Source organism: Elephantulus edwardii, unplaced genomic scaffold (genome assembly GCF_000299155.1).
Source record: "Elephantulus edwardii isolate Elephantulus edwardi_28Jun2011 unplaced genomic scaffold, EleEdw1.0 scaffold00048, whole genome shotgun sequence".
NCBI lineage: Eukaryota > Metazoa > Chordata > Mammalia > Macroscelidea > Macroscelididae > Elephantulus > Elephantulus edwardii.
The window spans coordinates 14,752,135-14,771,318 of NW_006399798.1; the positions used below are offsets into that span (position 1 = coordinate 14,752,135).

General features: G+C 43.9%; 1 protein-coding gene across 1 annotated transcript in view; it reads right to left on the reverse strand.

The window, feature by feature from the left end:
- Positions 1-19,184, reverse strand: part of CEP112 (centrosomal protein 112kDa) — a 489,757-nt gene that overhangs the window by 117,534 nt on the left and 353,039 nt on the right. The window contains exon 23 of the mRNA XM_006886401.1: positions 9,052-9,114. Within this exon, the coding sequence (XP_006886463.1) occupies positions 9,052-9,114 (63 nt within the window). The remainder of the gene's footprint in view (positions 1-9,051; positions 9,115-19,184) is intronic.

Below are 19,184 nucleotides of genomic sequence, written 5' to 3' on the forward strand. Positions count from 1 at the left end.
ATGGAAGGGGCTCGGCACAATGAAAGCACCGCTCTTCCTTCCATTTGTTACTGTTGTTATGTGCCGTTGAGTTTGATCCAACTCCTAGCTAACCCTCCAGGAGGCCTGCAGAGGATGTAAACTGCACAGGAGGTGACTGTCCATCTTTCCCGTGGAACAGCTTGGTGGATTCGAACCACTCGCCTTTTGGTTGGCAGCACAACTTCTTACCCACTAGGCCGCCAGAGTTTCTACTCCTTCAATTTGGATGGATTCACTTCCTTTAAAGCCAATGTGATAACTTTTTAAAATCAGAAAATGATTGTTTTTTCTAATCAAAGAGACAACACTGATCCTGGGTTAGAACACAGTTAATTGTGTTTGTTTTTTGGCAGGAATGCTGGCTAGAAAGAAACACTGGCTGGAGGAACCAATTAGTGCCAGTAATTTGTGCTTCTTGAACTCAGTTTTCTCAACAACTTCTTATGTTTGAACTAGATAACAATACTGTAAGACAATGATAGGAACGGTGTAGAGTTCCCCACAAGTCAAGTCCAATAGAAATCTAAACCATTACTATTGACATACATATTGTTGTTAGGTGCTTTTGAGTCCATTTTGACTCCCAGTAACCTCATGTGAGAAGGAGAAGTGTACCACAGAATTTTCTTGGCTATAGTTTACTAGAAGAAGAACACCAGGAGGTAGATTATCAGGTCTTCAAACCCATCCAGGTGAGTTTGAACCAGTGATGCATCTTGAGCAAAGGAACAGAGTCCCTTCTCCCATCCTGTGCGTCAACAACCACACAGGTCTGCTCCTCGGAGTCTCTGATTGGGTTTGATCTGCCAACCTGCTAATCAGCAGGTCTGCACTCAGCCATCTGTGCAAACTCATTCGCACAAACCAACATTTTGAGAGTTCATAAATGATCAAATATGAAAATAATAATAATAATAATAATAATAATAATAATAATAATAATATCAAATACACAATTGAACCCTTATAGAGGTTTACGTGAAGGGATTCATTGAGCATGAAGATGTTTTCAGAATTTTGCTCAAGTGCTCTTTACTCCAGCGCTAGCCTGGATTCAGTGACCCCTCACAGCACTGTGGTGATCCAGACAGACAAGGGTGAATTCCTACAGCAGATGTGACGCACAGGCTGGTGATCTCACGCACCCTCACTGAACAGGAGACGCTGGAGGGAAGCAGGAGACACCTTGCCTTGGTCCAACATAGAGTTGAAGAACACGGACCCTAAGAGTAAAAATAACTGCTGCTCCAATCTTTCCATCTGAATAAACCACAACTTCATAGAAGTGGTGGACTTATGTCTGTCACATATATGTGTTCTACACACTTTTACCACGTGGGTAGGCTTGCACACCTAAGACTGCAGGGCCATAGTTGTAAAATGCAAAGCAATATTGTCTCTTTGTAAAACACCAAGATTAAGATTTGCTTTCAAGTGATCAGAGACTGAAGATAAACATATTTTGGGCTACTTTAAATGACCACAAGGGCGGGAAGTAGAGAAGTCACATTGCAAGAGCACATCAAAAAAGCAAGCAAGCCAGCCAGGTTCTGGAAGGGGTTGCTGGCAGAGACCCGGATGTTCTGAGGAGGGCAGGTTTGCTTTTGTGTGCAAAACAAAACTTGACAGTCTCTGAGGGGATAATGAGAATCCTCGGGGGGAATATGACTGTGTCTCTGGAAACTGATTTTTAAAAAAGTATGAGGGTGATATGAGAGAGAATACTTCAGGTGGAACAACTTGGCTAGATTAATAGGTCGACAGCGTGCTTGACTGACAGGCTAATGGAAAAAAGGGGGCAGCCAAAAAGAATTTTTTTTTTTAAAAAGAGGATATATGGTTTACTTCAGACTGACAAGTAATCCTAATAACCAGATTAGTATGCTTTCCGTAAGTAACACTCTGTGTTACGTAAGAGTCCAACACAACAGAGTGAGCTCTCCTTCGCTCAATGCATACGACTGGCACTCAATACACATTCAAGTGGTGAAAACACACGATCGTGGTAAACATGAAAATACGACCAGCTGGCAGATGGCACTTGTGGAACCTACGCTTGTTACTGAGGCATCATGCTGCGACTTTCTGAGGAAATGAACACCAATCTGCACAATCATAATAAAAACTTTCCATTTTTAACAAAAATTCACAACCAAAATCTTGCCACTCAACTGCTTATCCTGTGTTAGCTTCAGAGAAAGAAGTTATTAGAATAATCACTTCCATATGGATATTGGAAATTCATACTTTGGTAGGCAAAAGGAGTACTATTTGGGGTCGATTCTGTTCCCAACCTGATGTGCCAACTGACGAAACTGCTGAATTGATAAGTACTGTTAAGTAATTTCTACTCTGCCTAAGTACAAATAATTTTACTTAATGTCTTAAAAATAACATTTTTTTTTCTAGAGAGTCAAGGTCTCCTCTTTAACCCACTCACTTGATTTTCAGATTACAATACAGTTTGAGAGTCTTAGAAAGCTCGTCCTTCAGCGGGAGCTCCCGTTGCCTGGTGGTTAAGAATTTATGCTGCCAACCAAAAGGCAAAGAGTTTGAATCCCCCAGCTGCTCCAAGGCAGAAAGCAGACAATCTTCTTCCATGCAGTTTAGAGCCTCTGAAAACCCACTGGAGGGACAGCTAAGAGTTGATTCCAATTCCATGGCAATGACTGACATTTTTACTTCCTTCAAATGCAACAGATAAAACGAAGCATACTGGGACGGGTAGGTAAACGCTGAAGGCCTTCCTAAAGCGGGGAGAACAGTGGATTCCTTGACACCTCTGCATTCAGAGTTATCACCCTGGAAGCGACAGCCACGTCGGAAGCAGGTGGGACATGTGGGACCACGCCCACGCATGATCTGCACACAGTGCATGAAGCCAGAATGGGCAGCAGTGAGGCCAGACAGTGGGTGGGCTCAGCTGGCAAGCCAGCTTTCGTCTTCGCATTTCCACCTACATATGTTCTTGCAAAATAGCAATGCCTTAATGCCTTCCTTTGAAAAATGGCCAAGAAGTGAGTCATTTGAGTGAGGAAAATCATATTAAAATTTAAAAGGGAAGGTTAATGTGTATAGTAAGGTATAAAGAACAAATGGGTGGCTCTGAAGGAAATGGTATTTGGGAACATGCTTACTTAGAGCTGCTCCCAACATTTTCATCATGGTGCTCTGGGAGAATCCCAGAGGTGAGACACAGGCCTCAGCTGTGCCAGGACGTCGGGCTATTCAGACCCTTGACCAAAATCTTAAAGCCTGAGTAACTTCTTTTAAAGAAGGAAAATATTCAAACTATTTTCCAAAAACCCCAAGAATCTCCTGGGTACCAAGGTATTTATTACTAGTGCATTCGTTTTATTACAGGGTTGGGCTGGTTTATTTATTTATTTATTTATTTTTGAGAGGAGGATTTTTAAAAATCTGATTTTTGCTTAAATCTGATAAACAGAGTTAAACATCTTTGCTTCTGGTGTTCTCATCAGCTTAAGGATTTCAGCAAACTGTCACTTGAAAACAGAAAAGCTGATCCACAGTTAAGTTTTAGAACACTCATTTTAAAGTACTCATAATGCGGAACAGAATTCCTCAAATGCCAGTGTGTGTGTGTTTGCTCTGGTAAGTGAAGGGTCAGTGGTTTGAATCCACCAGCTGCTCATCGGGGGAAAGGTAGGCTCTCTTCTCCTATAAAGATTCAAAGCTTGAGAAACCTGATGGAGTTGAGACTGACTTGATGGCAATGGGTCTGGGAGACCGATGTGTGTGGTGGTTTTGGTTTTTTTTGTTTTGTTTTGTTTTTTTAAAGATATCTCTCTCTCTCTCTATCTCCATATCTATCTATCTATCTATCTATCTATCTATCTATCTATCTATCTATCTATCTATCTATCTAAACACACTTATATATGATAGTTAACAGTTAGTTTACTTGGTTCCACAGTCAACACTCTTGGTAACAGCAGCCAGGAAATCAGGAGACGAATTGCGTTGGGAAAGTCAGCTGTGAGGGACCTCTCAAGAGTACTGAAGTGCAACGATGCCAGGCTGGAGACTAAGGTGCGCCTGATCCCGGCTCCAGTCTTTGCAATTACATGCTATGCATTGGTGAGTTGGACAGTGAATAGGGATGATAGAAAGAGAATTGATGCCTTTGAGTTGTGGTGCTGGAGAAGAGTGATGGATATACTGTGGACTGCTAGGAGAACAAACAGGTTTGTCCTGGAGACGGTGAAGCCAGAATGTTCCCTGGAGTCAAGGATTCTGAGGTTTCATCTAACATACTTTGGGCATGCTGCAAGGAGGGAATGGTCCTTGGAGAGGGACATCATGTTCAGGAGAGTGGAGGGACGGCGCAGGAGAGGAGGACCCTCGATGAGATGGATTGATTCTGTGAGTGGAGTGGTGGGAATGAATGTGTTTGAGACAGCGAGGTTGGCACAGGATAGAATGGCGTTTAGGGCTCTTGTACATAGGGTCGCTATGAGTTGCAAATGACTCAATGGCACATAAAAACAAAATATAATATATGGCGGTCTGGTGGCCCAATATTAAGAAGCTGTGCTGCAATCCCAAAGGCACATAGTTTGAATCCAGCAGTTACTCTGCAGGAAACGGAGGGACAATTTCTTCCCATATGATTTACTGCCTCTGAAAATGCACTAAAGGATCAGCTATAGGTTGGATCTGACCTGATGGCACACCTCAACCACAACCACGCACATATACTTGTACTAGTACAGATATATTGATATAGTTTAGAAATAAATATATGTATATAATAAACTTAAAGGCGTATTTATAAAATGTATCTACATAACAGGAAGTTCTAGTATCTACATAGTGTCTTCTAGTATCTAGTATGTATCTACATAACAGGGAGCCAGGGTGTAGGAAGTTGTACTGTCAACCCAAAGACGGGTAGTTCAAATCCATCAGCTGCCCTGCAGGTGAAAGATGGGCCATCTCCTCCCGTATGATTTACTACTTCCAGAAACCTACTGGATGACCAGCTGTTAATTGGTTCTGACTCAACAGTAATGAGTTGAGCTGATCTATAGAACAAATGATGATATATAACAATATAGTATTCATGTAGAGGTGGGAAAAATATTAGTAATGACAGATTATCATCTTATCTTTTATGAAAAGGACTATCTTTTGTTATTAGGACTCTTTTGGTGTTAACATTCTCATTTATTAAATCACAATTATAGTATATGATAGCTGCTGCTATTTTCATTTTTCCCTTTGGTTTGGGAAAACAGTAAATAATCTTGTGTCACTCCAAATTTTGGAGGTGTTGTTGTTATGTGCCGTCGAGTCACTTGCGACTCATAGCGACCCTATGTACAATAGCCCTAAACCCTGCTCTATCCTGTGCCAATCTCACTGCCTCTGACACACCCATCCCGAATATCCCAGTCACTGAATCAATCCACCTCATAGAGGGTCTTCCCCTCTTGCGCTGTCCCTCCACTTTGCCCAGCATGATGTCCTTCTCCAAAGACCTGTCTCTCCTTACAACATGTCCAAAGTATGTCAGGCGAAGCCCCAGAATCCTTGCCTCCAAGGAGCAGCCTGGTTTAACCCTCTCTAGGATGGTAGATTTTATTAATTCTTAAGCACCAAAAATCTAGGAATCACTCAACAGAGCACCTCCAAACAATACAGAGATCAAAATAGAAGAATACAGGGGAAAAAAGTCAGGGGTGAGAGTACTTGGAGTTGAAAAGATAGGCTTGAGTCTTACTCCATAAGACGCCAATATTCTGACTCTGGGAGAAACTACTCACTTTCCATGGGCCTCAGTTTCCACACCTATAAAGTGGGAGTACTACTACCCATTAATTTGATCTAGCGAGTTCTGGTGGCCTTGTGGGAAGAGGCTGTGCTGCCAACCTCAAGGTGATCTCCTCCTGTGTGATTTACAGCCTCTGAAAACCCACTTGAGGCTCAAATACAAGTCAGTTCTGACTGGAAAACACAACCAAGGAAACCCTTCTGAGAACCCCAGAATATCTGAATAAACAATCCTTCTCGCCTTCTAGACACTATTTATTTATCTCTTCCTTTCCGTTTTCACCTTTCTTATGTTGTTGTTATGGGGCGTCACCTGGAACTCACAGCGACTCTATGGACAGAGTGAGCCCTGCCCTGTGCGGCACCGTGAGGACAGTGTTCACCACGCTGCTGCCCACTGTTACAGCTCTGTCCATCATCCTGTTGACGGTCTTCCTCTCTTTCTCCAACCCTCCGTCTTTCCAAGCATGATGTCTCTTTCCAAGGACCGGCCCCTCATGAAAGCATGCCCTAAGTGTGTGAGATGAAGCCTCACCATCCCTGCCTCGAATGAGCAACTTGGCCGCACTTTCTCCAAGACAGACTCGGGTTTGGTTGTTGTGTTTTGTTTTGTTTGTTTGTTTTTTGTAGTCCACAGGACGTTCCATATTCTTGGCGAACACCACAACTCAAAGGTATTGACTCTTCTTGCATAATCCTTAGTCATGGCCCAACTTTCAGATGCATAAAAGCAACTGAAAATACCCTGGCTGGGATCGGGCACACTTACGTCTTTACACCGACACTGCTGTTTAGCACTTCGGACGAATCCCTGACGGCAGATTCATCCCAGTGCAACATGTCTTTTGACTTCTTGACTGCTGTTACCATGAGTAATGACTGCTGATACTACTCTTCTAACAACCCAGTGCCCCTGAGCCGGCCCCTGCTCATGGGGACCCCTCACCAGGTTTCTGAGGCTGCAAATCTGAATGGAGTAGACTGTCCCATCCTTCTCTTCCTCTGCACTGGCTGGCGGGTCTGAATCACTAACCTTCCGGTTTTAAGAGCTGCAGTTAACTAGACAGCACCTAACGACAACACCGACACCGTAAGAACCTTCTGGCTGCCCAGAACGAAGGCTGCATACTGGACTTGGGGGGAGAGATTGTATAATAATGAGAGAATTTTTCTTTTACTTTTCAAAATGAAGGCTGCATAGTGGAGTGGACCTGGGGGTAGGGATTGTATAACAACGAGAGAAATTTTCTTTTACTTTTCAAAGAGCAGAGTGAGTGAACTGAAGGCAGGGGGAGGTCAGGCAGGGAGAAAAGTGCAACAATGAATACACGGAAATCCAAAGTCTCTGTAAATGTTCATTAAAATTAATAAAAAAAAATAATCAAATTTTAAAAAAGAACCTTTTGGTTGCAGCCCCCATGGACTATACCATACACCACCACAGCTTCTTGCTAAGTGTTGTTAACTGTATTATGAAGTAGGCACTGTCCTCTGCACTCTTCCAGCATTGTTTTATTAAGTACTTAAAACAACCATATGAGGTAAGTACGCCTCCTTCATTTGACAAATGAGGAAATTGGATTCCAAAGAGCCCAGGTAACTCGCTCAAGGTCATGGAAGTGGTAGGGCTGGCATTCAAGTTCAGTTCGACCTAGGCTTTCTTCTACACTAAGGAAGGTTTAATTTGTGTGAGTATCCACTAATCAGGCTTCTGCAAATACTCCTTCAGCTCAACTTAGGGACTCCTGTTTATATTCTCATTAATTAAGCATTTTTATTTGCTATCTTTCATCTCACTCTCGGTTTACCTCCCCCATTTAACAAAAAGCAAAAGACACTGAGTGTCAAGGATAAGTCAGCAAGATCAACTGTTAGAGTAAGATCTCTTTTTTTTTTGTCTGAGAGTCTTTCTTCTCAATGGATTAAAAAGGGTATCTCCCTATGACCTATCCTCAAAGGAGGGCTGGAGTAATGGCAATTAAGACATGACCGTCGTCTTTTAAAGAAATACATCTGATTCTTCACTTGGACAAAGGCAGAATGCTTTCCTAATGCACTGTATTATATAACACACGCGTGCTTTAGCAATAATTGTCGAATCTCTGAAATTTCACAATAGCCATTAACTTTCTGCCATATTAAAAATGAAAGAGACTGGGGCAGGCTGCTGTCAAAGTTAAGAGCGCCTCCTTTGAAGTCTGATCCAGGTTGGCCCTGACTTTGGTCACTTACTAACTTCACTTGTGTAACCTCACATCTCTGAGTCTGTTTCCTCAGTTGGAAATACAGAGCCCACAGCAGCTGCCAACCTGAGATACTGTGAATGAAGACTGAAGGAGACACCATGAGAAGAGCCTCCGAAATACAAATACTGCTCCGGTTTTGATGTTCTCTTGCTGTTCCTGTTTTTATGAGCCAATTCATAAAATAAATAGTACATGAATTCCAATTTATGACAATATGTCACTGTATAGATGCAAAAATAGCAAAATACTAAGGGGGGAAAAAAACGAGCTAAAATGACTAGTTGTGATGCCCACTAAACCAAATGGCTTCATTTATCCACCTGAAAAATGAAGATGAGTAATGTTTATTTATTCCAAAATAACTCATGCAGCAAGCGAGGCCTGGGATTCTCGGAATGGAACTGAAGGCGAACCCCCTGCCTCCTGCAGAGAGCATGCCAAGCATCCCACTGCAGGTAGAGGCAAGCACTCAACTGCTGGCCTTTCTCTATTAAAACTACTACGGTAACGACAAGCAGCAAAATGTGCACAGAAGGAGTTACACTTTCCCCCTCCAAAGGAGTCAACAGCTGAGCTGCTGATTTGACGCAGGATTATTAGTTGTTTTGAATCCTGCCGATAAGGAGCCTTGAGGTGCAGCAAAATGAATACTGAAGGGGTAAGAAAAAAAACAAAAACCACTCAGATGGCATCGAACCGCTTACATCACAGATGCAAGTGCCTCCTGCCCTTGTGAAATCGCTTGAGCCTGGGCTTGTTCAAGTGTACGGGCTGGTTTTACAAGGTCTGAGTTGAGCTGGAGTGTGAGTGTGTGTGTGTGTGTGTGTACCTTGTGTGTTTTGAGTATGCCTATTTCCCCCTTATTTTTCTAATAAGAATGAACTATTCAAGGCAAATTTTATTTATGCATAGAGCCATCACATGCATGATATTAGGTGAAAAGAATTAACTTTAATGCTTTTACATGAGTGCTTCTCACATTGCCTACCTGGGTAGATTTGGCAAGCTTCTGCGTGTATTCCTTCTCAATCTGCTTCAGTTTGCTGTTGGCCTGAAAAACACAGGGACATGAACACACACGGTGACCTGTGAGCTCGCTGTCTCTCCCACATGCCTATCAGCAGGCAGCGGGCCGGCCGCCAGCTGCACCACCCTTCTGGGACAGCCAGAAAACCACAGGGCTGGTCTTTGATCTGGAGCCAACTATTCATCACTTAAAAAGGGAGAAGGGGGGGAAAGGGGCTCTCCTGCCAATTATTAGACAAACACAAGACTTCTGTGGGTAGAAAGAGAAAGGGGGGAAGGAGGCAGAAATAGACACAGCAGAAGTGTGAAGACCCAGAAGATAACATGGGGTTGGGGGAAGAAGAGAACGAAATGAGGAGGGTCTGAGGGATATGTGGTGAGGGAAGTGGGGGAGACTGATGTGAAGGCTAACGCAACACTCTCTTCACTGGAGCCTGAAGCCTCTGTCTTTCACCTCTGTTTAAAGATAAGACAGACGCCCCTGGACAAAGATGGACTTGAGCTCTTGTCAGCTGGGAGCGAGTCTTTACTTTGCCTCCAACCCGAGAGGCCAAACTCCAAATACCAAGCCCGCTGTTGCTCTTGAGGCAACTGCAAGTTGTCAAATAATTCTTATGTCATAGGACTGGTGTGATCCTTCCAGAAAGTGCCACACTATTCCCAACTAGGTTACCTCCTTTATTATTCAAATTCCTATTTCTCCAAAGCCCTGAGTGTTTGGGGTCTCATTCTATCTGCAGTGCCAGGTAATGTCCTAGTAACACGTCCAGGACGGGAGAGGAAGTCTCCCCCTCAGCCGGGAGGTGCTGAGAGACCCTTTCTCTCTGAGCTTGGGGACCTTCATTTCTGGGGAACGCTTGGTCACTGCTCATGGTGCCTGTCTCTCCTTCTCCCCTGTTCGACGTACTCTCTGCAAGTCTGTTTACCCCTCACATTTACCATACTTTTTTATTCATTATTTTCTGTTTTCCATTTCTCAGTCTCTTGGATATTCTTTGATATTTCTTAGTGATTTCCTCAACTTTTCATTTTCAATTTACTATTATTATTTTTTTAAAAAATAAGATCACACAAACCAGACCAGCTCTGTCATCATATTGGTAATTCCCGAGGGTTCCTTCTGGTTCTCAGCACCATTCTGATCACCCGGTATCTTAAAAATGAAGCACTGTAGGCAAGCTCTGGTGGCCTAGTGGCAGGAAGCTGCACTGCAATCCCAGAGGTGTGCGGTTCAAATCAACCACATGCTCTGCTGAAGAAGGAGGGACAATCTCCTCCTGTACCAGTCAGATCTGATTTGACAGTACCACATAAAAAAGAATAATTTAAAAAATGTAAAAAAAAAAAAAGAAGCAGTGTAGGCACAGAAGAGGGAAGCCCAGTGTCACACAGCCTGGAAGTAACGGAGCCAGGACTCCACATCACATCCCCCGGCTCCAGAACACAGGTGCTTTCTCAGCCTGCATGCAGTGCGGGCCTCTCAATACAGTCAGCATTATTATTAGCCCTATTACTGGGTGCTTTGATGGTCTAGTGATAAGAAGTTGCACTGCAACCCCAAAGGCATGCAGTTCGAATCTACCAGCTGCTCTGTGGGAGAAAGACGAGGAAGCTTCTCCTGTGCAATTTACTGCCTCTGAAAACCCACTGGAGGGTCAGCTATGAATTGGTTCTAACGCGAAGGCACACAACACCCACCACCACCACCACCCGCCCCCACAATTTTTTCTTCTATTTCTTCTTGTATCTGTTTTTCTTAGTGCCGTTTATTATGTACTTTTACCAGCTTGCTTTAGTCTCTTACATTTTAGATACTTTCCGCAAATGCCTGGTGACCTCTGGCATTCTTATATAAAGTGAGGCCTTCAAAAAAGTGAGTTTTCCACCACCACAAGATAAAGGTCAATAACCCAATGGTAAAACGGGCACAGGATATGAACAGACACTTCACCAAAGAAGACATTCAGATGGCCAACAAGCATATGAAGAAATGTTCAAGATCCCTAGCTCTAAGAGAGATGCAAATCAAAACAACTATGAGATATCAAGTCATCCCTGTAAGAACAGCAAAATTTAACAGAACAGTAAACATAAAATGCTGGCGAGGTTGTGGAGAAACTGGAACCCTTATTCACTGTTGATGGAAGTGAAAAATGGCGCAACAACTATGGAAGGTAGTATGGCACTTTCTCAAAAAGTTACAAATAGAGATACCATTTAACCCAGCAATTCCATTACTAGGAATATACCCTAAAGAAACCATAACTGCCACCCAACCAGATAAATGCACACCCATGTTTATTGTGGCTTTGTTCAAAATAGCAAAGAGTTGGAAACAACCCAAGTGCCCATCAACAAACAAATGGATAGAGAAGCTCTGGTATATTCACACAACAGAATATTATGCTGCATTGAAAAACAAGGAATTCATTAAATATTATACAGAATCAATGATTCTGGAGGACATTATGCTGAGTGAAATATCTCAGGCACAAAAGGACAAATATTACATAGTGCACTGTTGTAAAATGGGACTGACATCAGGTTGAGGAGAGACTGAAAAAAAGGGAGTAATTTATACTGCATTGAAACAGATGAGGGAGAGAACTGTTTAAAGCGATATATGATTAGGTATTATGACAGGAGTCCAGTATGAAGGCTGCATAGTGGAGTGAACTTGGGAGAAGAGACTGTATAACAATGAAAGCATTTTTCTTTAACTTTCCATAGCGAAGAGTGAATGGGGAAGGAGGGGTGGGCAGCAAGAAAAACAAAATAATAAGTGAATGGAAATCCAAAGTCTCTGTTAACTTTCATGAAAATTAATTTTTAAAAAATGAGTTTTCATTGCTATCACGGGGGAACTGACTTATAGCGGACCCTCTGTTTGGGTGTCTGAGGCTATAAACTGCAGGGGAGGAGATTGCCCATCTTCTGTGGAGCTTCTGATGAATTAAAATCCCCAGAGAGGTGCGGCCTTTGACTGAGCAGTGCAATGTCCTATGGATGACGCCAGCCAAGCAACCTTCAAGAGTTGTACAGACGCTCAGGCCTCCCTGGCCTGGTCTGGGAAGGTGTGAACGTCAGGCCAGGGTGTTGGAAAGGGACCATCTCCCCCCTCCAGTAAATATCTGCCTGGACTTTCCTCCCAGAGCCGCGTCCTCCTGGATAGAAACAGATCGTTGGGCAATGTTCTCAGAAGGACCCTGGGCGTTGAGGCTTTCGAGTTGCACATGGCTCTGTGTTCACCTCTGCCCTCAGCTCTACACTGTTTACTGCTTTTGGAGTAAACCAGGTATGGTGACGGGTGCAGTTACAGGATCAAGTCCGAGTCCCCCGATGTGGGTCACCTGAACGCCCTTATACAGACTTCAACCATTCTGCCTGTTCTCTACCCAGGGATGGCTTTACCCAGCAAGCAAATCACACACAGGCTTAATTATGCTTACTTACTCATCTGCAGTAAACAATTTGACCTGAGCTTCACACCCAGGTGAAATTGTTTGCCACAGAGATCCAGGTGAAACTGTTCACTAGAGATTAGGAAGTAAGCACAATTAAGCCTGTGTTTACCAATGACCCCGCCCGGCTCTACCCACAGCCAGGTCCCCCCACTGCTGAGCCTCTCGACTCTGCAGCAGGAAGCAGTGTGCTGGTTCAGTGTTCTCGAGAAGCACCTGTGAGTGGATTCCAACTCAGCCGTCTACTGGTAAAAAGAAAACTTGTCGCTTATTGGTCTTTGCTGTGAGAATTCTTTTAGGTTGAGCTGTCATCAGTAAACGCTTCGAGTTCTCTTCCCTTTGAGCAAGCAGAACTGTGTCACTTGCACACTGCAGTCTTGCAGTCTTCTTCAAACAGCCTGGCTTCTTGGATTATTTGCTCAGCATACATACGGAATGAGCAGGGTGAAAGCATACAACCCAGGCACACGACTTTCCTGATCTTCAACCAACCGGAATTCCCTTGTTCCTCGCGAGCGAGTATCTCTCAGTCCATGTTCAGGTTCCGCATGGGAACAATTAAGCTTTCTGGAAGTTCTGCTGTTTACAGTGTTACTGGTAACTGGCTATGATCGGCATGGTTGCTGCCTTAGAATAGTCAGTAAAACACAGAGCAAGCATCTTTCTGGTCTTCTTTGCTTTCAATCAAGATACCAAGAGAACCCTTTGGTATTAGAGCTCTTGGTTTGCTCCTCCTCACCCCCCAGGTTTTTTCAGTTTGAGAAATGCCAAGAATGGTTTTCCTTTGAGGTTTTCTAAGTCTAGGTCTTTGCATATTATGTACATGGTCTCGTAGGCTGCCCTCTGAAATCTTCTGTTCATCTCTCTCATTTCTTTCATTTTAGCCACTCTCCGTACAAGAGCAAATTTGAGCCTCTTCTGACATAAATCTTGGACTTGCCCTTCTTTCCAGCTCTCCCCCCATGTATGGACACCCCACAACTTAATGTCACCCCACAACTGGTTTTCGGTCCTTAGTGTTGAGTGTGTCAAGTTTATCCTTGAGGTGGTCTCTTAATTCACACAGGATGGACTCAAGGTTGAGCTTTGAATCTCTGGGAATGTTTTAATATTTTTCTACTTCCACTTAAATTTGCATATGCGCAGCTGATGGGCTGTTCCACATTTGGTCTTGGTTCTTCGGTATCTCCTTCCACAGATGTGTCTATACTCCATCCAGTGAGATCCATATGGACAGTTGTCATTCACACTGCTGAGAAGAGGTATTTGCAATGAATATGCCTTTGGTTTGGCGAAATTCTGCTCTTCAGTCTACGGCGTTATTTGTATTAAAAAGGCATTACTGATTCTAACCGTGTGGTTGTTAGGTGCTACTGCATCGGACCCGACTGGCCCACAGCGACCCTGTGGACACTAGAACTCAAGACGCCTGTGTGTCTTCACAGTGATTGTGATATCGGAGCCCGCTGTTGCCACCACAGAGCAGATTCAGTTTGTTGAGGGGCTTCCTTTTGTCACTGACTCTACCAAGTATGATGTCCTTTCACAGGAACTGACCCCTCCTGATAACAAGAGCCAAGAAACATCCTGGCTACACGTCTCTACCACAGATTTCCTTGTTTCTGGAAGTCCCCAGTACAATCCGGATTGTTCACGCACACTATATTTCAAGGTTTATTCTAACTGGTACCCCTAGGCTCCTTTCCCTGACAGGTGGGCCACTTGTTGGGATTCTCCATTCTGCTGACTACCTGTCACTTGTTCAGCCCCAAATTCTCAGCCTCAAATTCTCAAATGTGGTTTTCATGTATCTATTGTTACCTACCCTTGTGTTCTCGCTGTAAAAAATTTTAATTATGATAAAATTTAGATGCCAGGGAGACCAATCCCGGGAGTGCAGGCTCTAGGATTTTTTTAAATCCTCTTAAGTTATTGGTAATGTTCATGCAAGGTTCAAGACCTTGACTTAGACCTCTTTCCTTGTGTTCCTTTCATTTTCACGGTGTTTGCCGGAGGAATAGCGATGAATGAACGGGTGAACTCTGCCCACCAGTCCTGATGGCGATTAATGCTTGCTTTATGCTGACACCACGGATGGGAGCAGGATACGATTTAGAGCTCTCAGTCCACTCTGGGCTCAACTCTATCTCTGCACAAAGTCTGAACGGTTCCTGAGGGTTAAGCTGCCTCCCTCTCCCACTAGATTAGGAGCCCCTAAGAAGCTGGCCCTGGCCCCTGACATTATAGTTGGCACAAGATGTTACTTAATGAATGGATAGAGTCAGCACAAGCTCTTATCCTTTTATGCCACCTGAACCCACACCTCTAAAGTTAGTCCCCCTAACCCCGTGTTTCATGGACTTCATTCCAAAGCAGATCAGTTCTGTTGACTGCATAGACTTCTTTTCACCTATAATTCTGTCAAGTGCACAGGGGAATTATGCTTTGTGGGTTTCCCCGCCAGAATAGCAAGGGCAAGTGCATAATGCTATTTTCTCTAGTCAGCCACCAGACTCGCTGCCAGTTCTATAATTAATAAAGCCACTCTCCATTAACAGAATTAAGGCCACTTGGAGCCTCTTGAGGTTTATTTGTCTTGGTTCACACTCTGCCACTGTTATTTATCACGGGATGCTTGCTAAAGCATTTGTCATTAATTTAATAAACACTTCAATGACTCTTTCCATGTGTTAGGCACTGTTCTAAGTGCTTTAAAAATATTTACTCACCAGAGCATCTAGAAATTAATGGCACTGTCATAAAGATTAAGTGACTTTCCCCTAGAAAACTTGGAGTCAGAGGTTGGTGCAGGCAAGCCTGGGACTCAGTGGCAGTTTGTCTTCATATACCTGCAGCTAAAGGCCTGATCACTAGTCCTGGGACCTTACAACCTCGAGTGATGGCCTTCAGAACTCAACGCCCACTGAGTCATCTCCTTTGGGCTGTGGGGTATGCTGTTGTTAGGTGTTGTTGAGTTGAGTATGACTCATAGCGACCCTATGAACAACAGATCTAAACCCTGTCCTATCCTGAGCCAACTTTATAATCTCTGACACACTCAAACCCATTGCTGCAGTCACTGTGTCAAACCCACCTGGTTTAGGGTCTTCCTCTCCTTCACTATGCCCTCACCTTTCCAAGCATGATGTCCTTCTCCAAGGAGTGGCCTTTACTAGAACATGCCCAAAGTATGTGAGTGGAACACAGCAGGGAAAAAAACGGACCAAATCTCCTTCTAACTCCATCAAGTGTCTTAAATTAAAAAAGCAACTCATAAAATAAAAAGAAAATAAAACAACTCATCATATTTTAGGTGGTACCAGGTGCTATGCAGAAACGGGAGCAGCGAAGGGGTGGCTAAAGATTTACAGAGAAGCAATGAGAGAAGGCGTCACGGGGAGGATGATGTGTGAGCCAGGGTAACACTAGGGAGCACTCCAGGCAGAGAAAAGAGCCGGGACAACGGCTCAGAGGCAGGGGCATGCCTGGGATGGTCACGGCACCTCTAGAGGCCTCGGTAACTGGGCTGATGGCTCCTTCTGACAAGAGGAAAGGGGTAAAACTGTCCATGACATGACCTTGTAAGGAATGTGGCCTTGAACATGAGTGGAGCCAGTGAAGGGTTCTCAGCTGAGGAGTGGCATGACTCGGCTTCATAATCATCAGGTAACTCTAGTTCTTGTTTGGGGACAAGAATTAAGCAGAGCTGGGAGGCTCCTGTAAGTAATCCAAGGCTGTAACACCGGTAATAGTTAAGATGTGGTCAGATTTTTATCAAAATAAGAAAAGTGAAACCAAGTAGATACGGTGCATGGCCAAGAGATGAGTAGAGGATGATTTCAAGATAGGCTGCTGGAGGCAAGGTCGGGCCACCACCTTTGGAAAATTAGCCAATGAAAACACTACGGCTCACAGGAACACTGTCTGAATTTGGACATATTATCAGGAAGGATTAGGTGCTGGGACCTGCCAAAGGGATCTGGAAATAGGACAGTCTGGTCTGGATCGTCCAGAAGGGCTCAATGCAAGCACAGGGGTCTGTAAGTGGAGACACAGGCAGGAGAGTTGGCATCCTAGTGATGCAGGAGGAGAAAGAGTCCATCAGCCGTAGGGCTTCAAAGACAGAAGAGGGACATTCAAATAAAGCTGGAGGAAGCAAGGACCAGATTCCCACTGGAGAATACCTTATAGAAGTCCTATAGATATCTTGATTTTAGCCCAATTTCAGATTCTGGGTCTCTGAAACACTCAGATAATAAACTTCTGTTACTTTAACCCAGTAAATTAGAGCAATTTTTTAAAGTAGTAGTAGAAAATGAGAAAGCAAGTTACCAATTTGTGGGGGGAAACAGTCGAAATGTCTACCCACATACAAACAGTGATGACACGCACAATATTATGCAGCCATAAAGGGAAATGAAGTTTGGAGAAAGTACAAAAGGTCTCTGACACTCCTGAAGAAGATAGTTCAAGGTGGGCTGGCCATGGGAGGCCAACTGACAGGACATTCCCTGGAGGAAGATGTGCTTCTCAAGTCTCTAAATGTGAAACAGCATAAACCCAGCAGTCCTAAACATTCTCCCTTCTTAAAAATGTAAACTGATGTAAGGGATGCGCTGCCTTGGAGTGAGGCAGCCCAGTGCTGTGAATCCTAGTGCCACCACCAACCCCAGACGGCAACAGCAGGAGGGGGATACACCCATCTCGGCTACTCTCTGAAAGCAGCAAAGATGGATTACTATCTCTCGGACTGATTTCTTACACCAGTCAACTTAACCAAAATGGTAACAAGCTAAAAGGAACCTGTTCAAGAGCTAACACACACACACACACACACACACACACACACACACACACACACACACACGGCAAATAAAAAAGGAAGAGATTTACTCCAAGTTCTGAGTGAAAATGGTCACTTATCAGACAAGAAAGAAAATGGTTTTGTATAGTTGGAACAAGATCAAAAGTTACAAAGTCACAACAGTTTGAAAGGCAATCAGGGGATTTAAAGAGATGCCCAACAGAGGGGACATCGAGACAGGATCAAGAGCTGTGAGATTATGGAAGTACAAGGGTGCGTGCTCTTCAGGTTACTGTAAGACGGTCACAGGACAGCAGCAGGGCATTTCCCGGTAACAAGCTGTTAAAAGTGCTCTCTCACTCACGTCCCTTTACCAGTCCCTTGTAAAGAGCCTGTGGTAAGGCGGTGTCCATTACTCATCAGGCCCGAACTGTTGCAGCTTGTGTCTGTTCGACCCGAGAGGAAAGACCCTCTCGGGATAGACTGTGATACTTCACACCTCCCAGATCTCAGAGAAAATGTTTCCTTTAGGGAGTAAAGTTAGGAGTGCACCAAGGTAAAAGGAACAAGAGCAGGCAACTTTCACATTCCACGGGGACTCTCCACTCATACCAAGACTTCAAAGAGGAGGTAAGCCTCCACCTTCACACTGCTCCGCTGACACACAGCCAGCTCCTCTCACTTTAAGACTTTCATGCAAAACTAGCCTGTAACTCTCGACATTTGTATAATAGCTTTCCCTAATGAGTATCTTCAGAAATGGATTTGAATACTATTTTCATTGCAAAGTGGACCCTGAGGTCCTCCTTTAATGGCAGAGATTCTCCCGTGGTTCTGCCCATCATGTTACTGTCTTTTGCTTTCCCATGATGGCTTGTTCACGATGCACAACATATCTCCACTACGCTTATGGATCGTTTCTGTTTGAGTGAGGAAAGGCTGTGTTCACCAAATGTTCAATGATATGAGCGCTGAGTACTATGTGCTCATAATGACCTTCACTGAGGATATGGTCATACTTCTCAAGCTTTCCTCAAGAACAGGCATCAGTAAATTTTCTAAAACAAAGAAAAAAAATAAAATGGGTTGCCATAGCTTGACATGGGAAAAAGATGTAGGAGGAAAAAATAGTTAGGGTTAAAGTCAAGCTTTTGACATATTAAAATCTGAAGATGCCTGTCAGACATCTGTCCAATGTTGAGTTAACAACTGGGTATACAAGTCTTGGCTTCAGGAGAGAAACCTAGGTTCAGAAGTAGAAATTCTGAAGCGATCAGTATAAAAATGGTGTGTAAAACCATGGAGCAAGTGAAGAGAAGATGCTTAAGGATACTGAGCCCTAGGCCTGCAGACGCTGACAAGCCAAGGGACTGAGGATAAAGGCAGACTGAGAAGTAACAGCAAGAGAGAAAAAGACATCAGGACAATACAGCATCATTCTGAACACAAGTAGAAAGGGATTCAAGGACTAGTCAGCTGTGTCACATGCGACAGAGGAAAGACAACCTGGATTTCGCCACACAGAGGTCACTGGTGACATGGACAAGAGGAGTTCTGGTTTTGTGGCTGGGACTGAAGAAAGATTAGCAAGGACTTGAGAGGAGAGAACTGGAGCAGAAGATGGATAACTGGTTCACAGGTCTTTTTAACACAGAGAAAGGAATGAGGAGCAAGTTATAGGAGTTTCTAGAGGTACGTCCACAGGAGAAGCTAGGAATGCAGACAGATGATGCACGGGGACAGTGAGGGGCCTTTTGACTGCTCCCATTATAAAGTGAGAGGAAAGACTCGCTAGCTGAGTATGAGGACGGCAGAAGATTTTATTGGGAG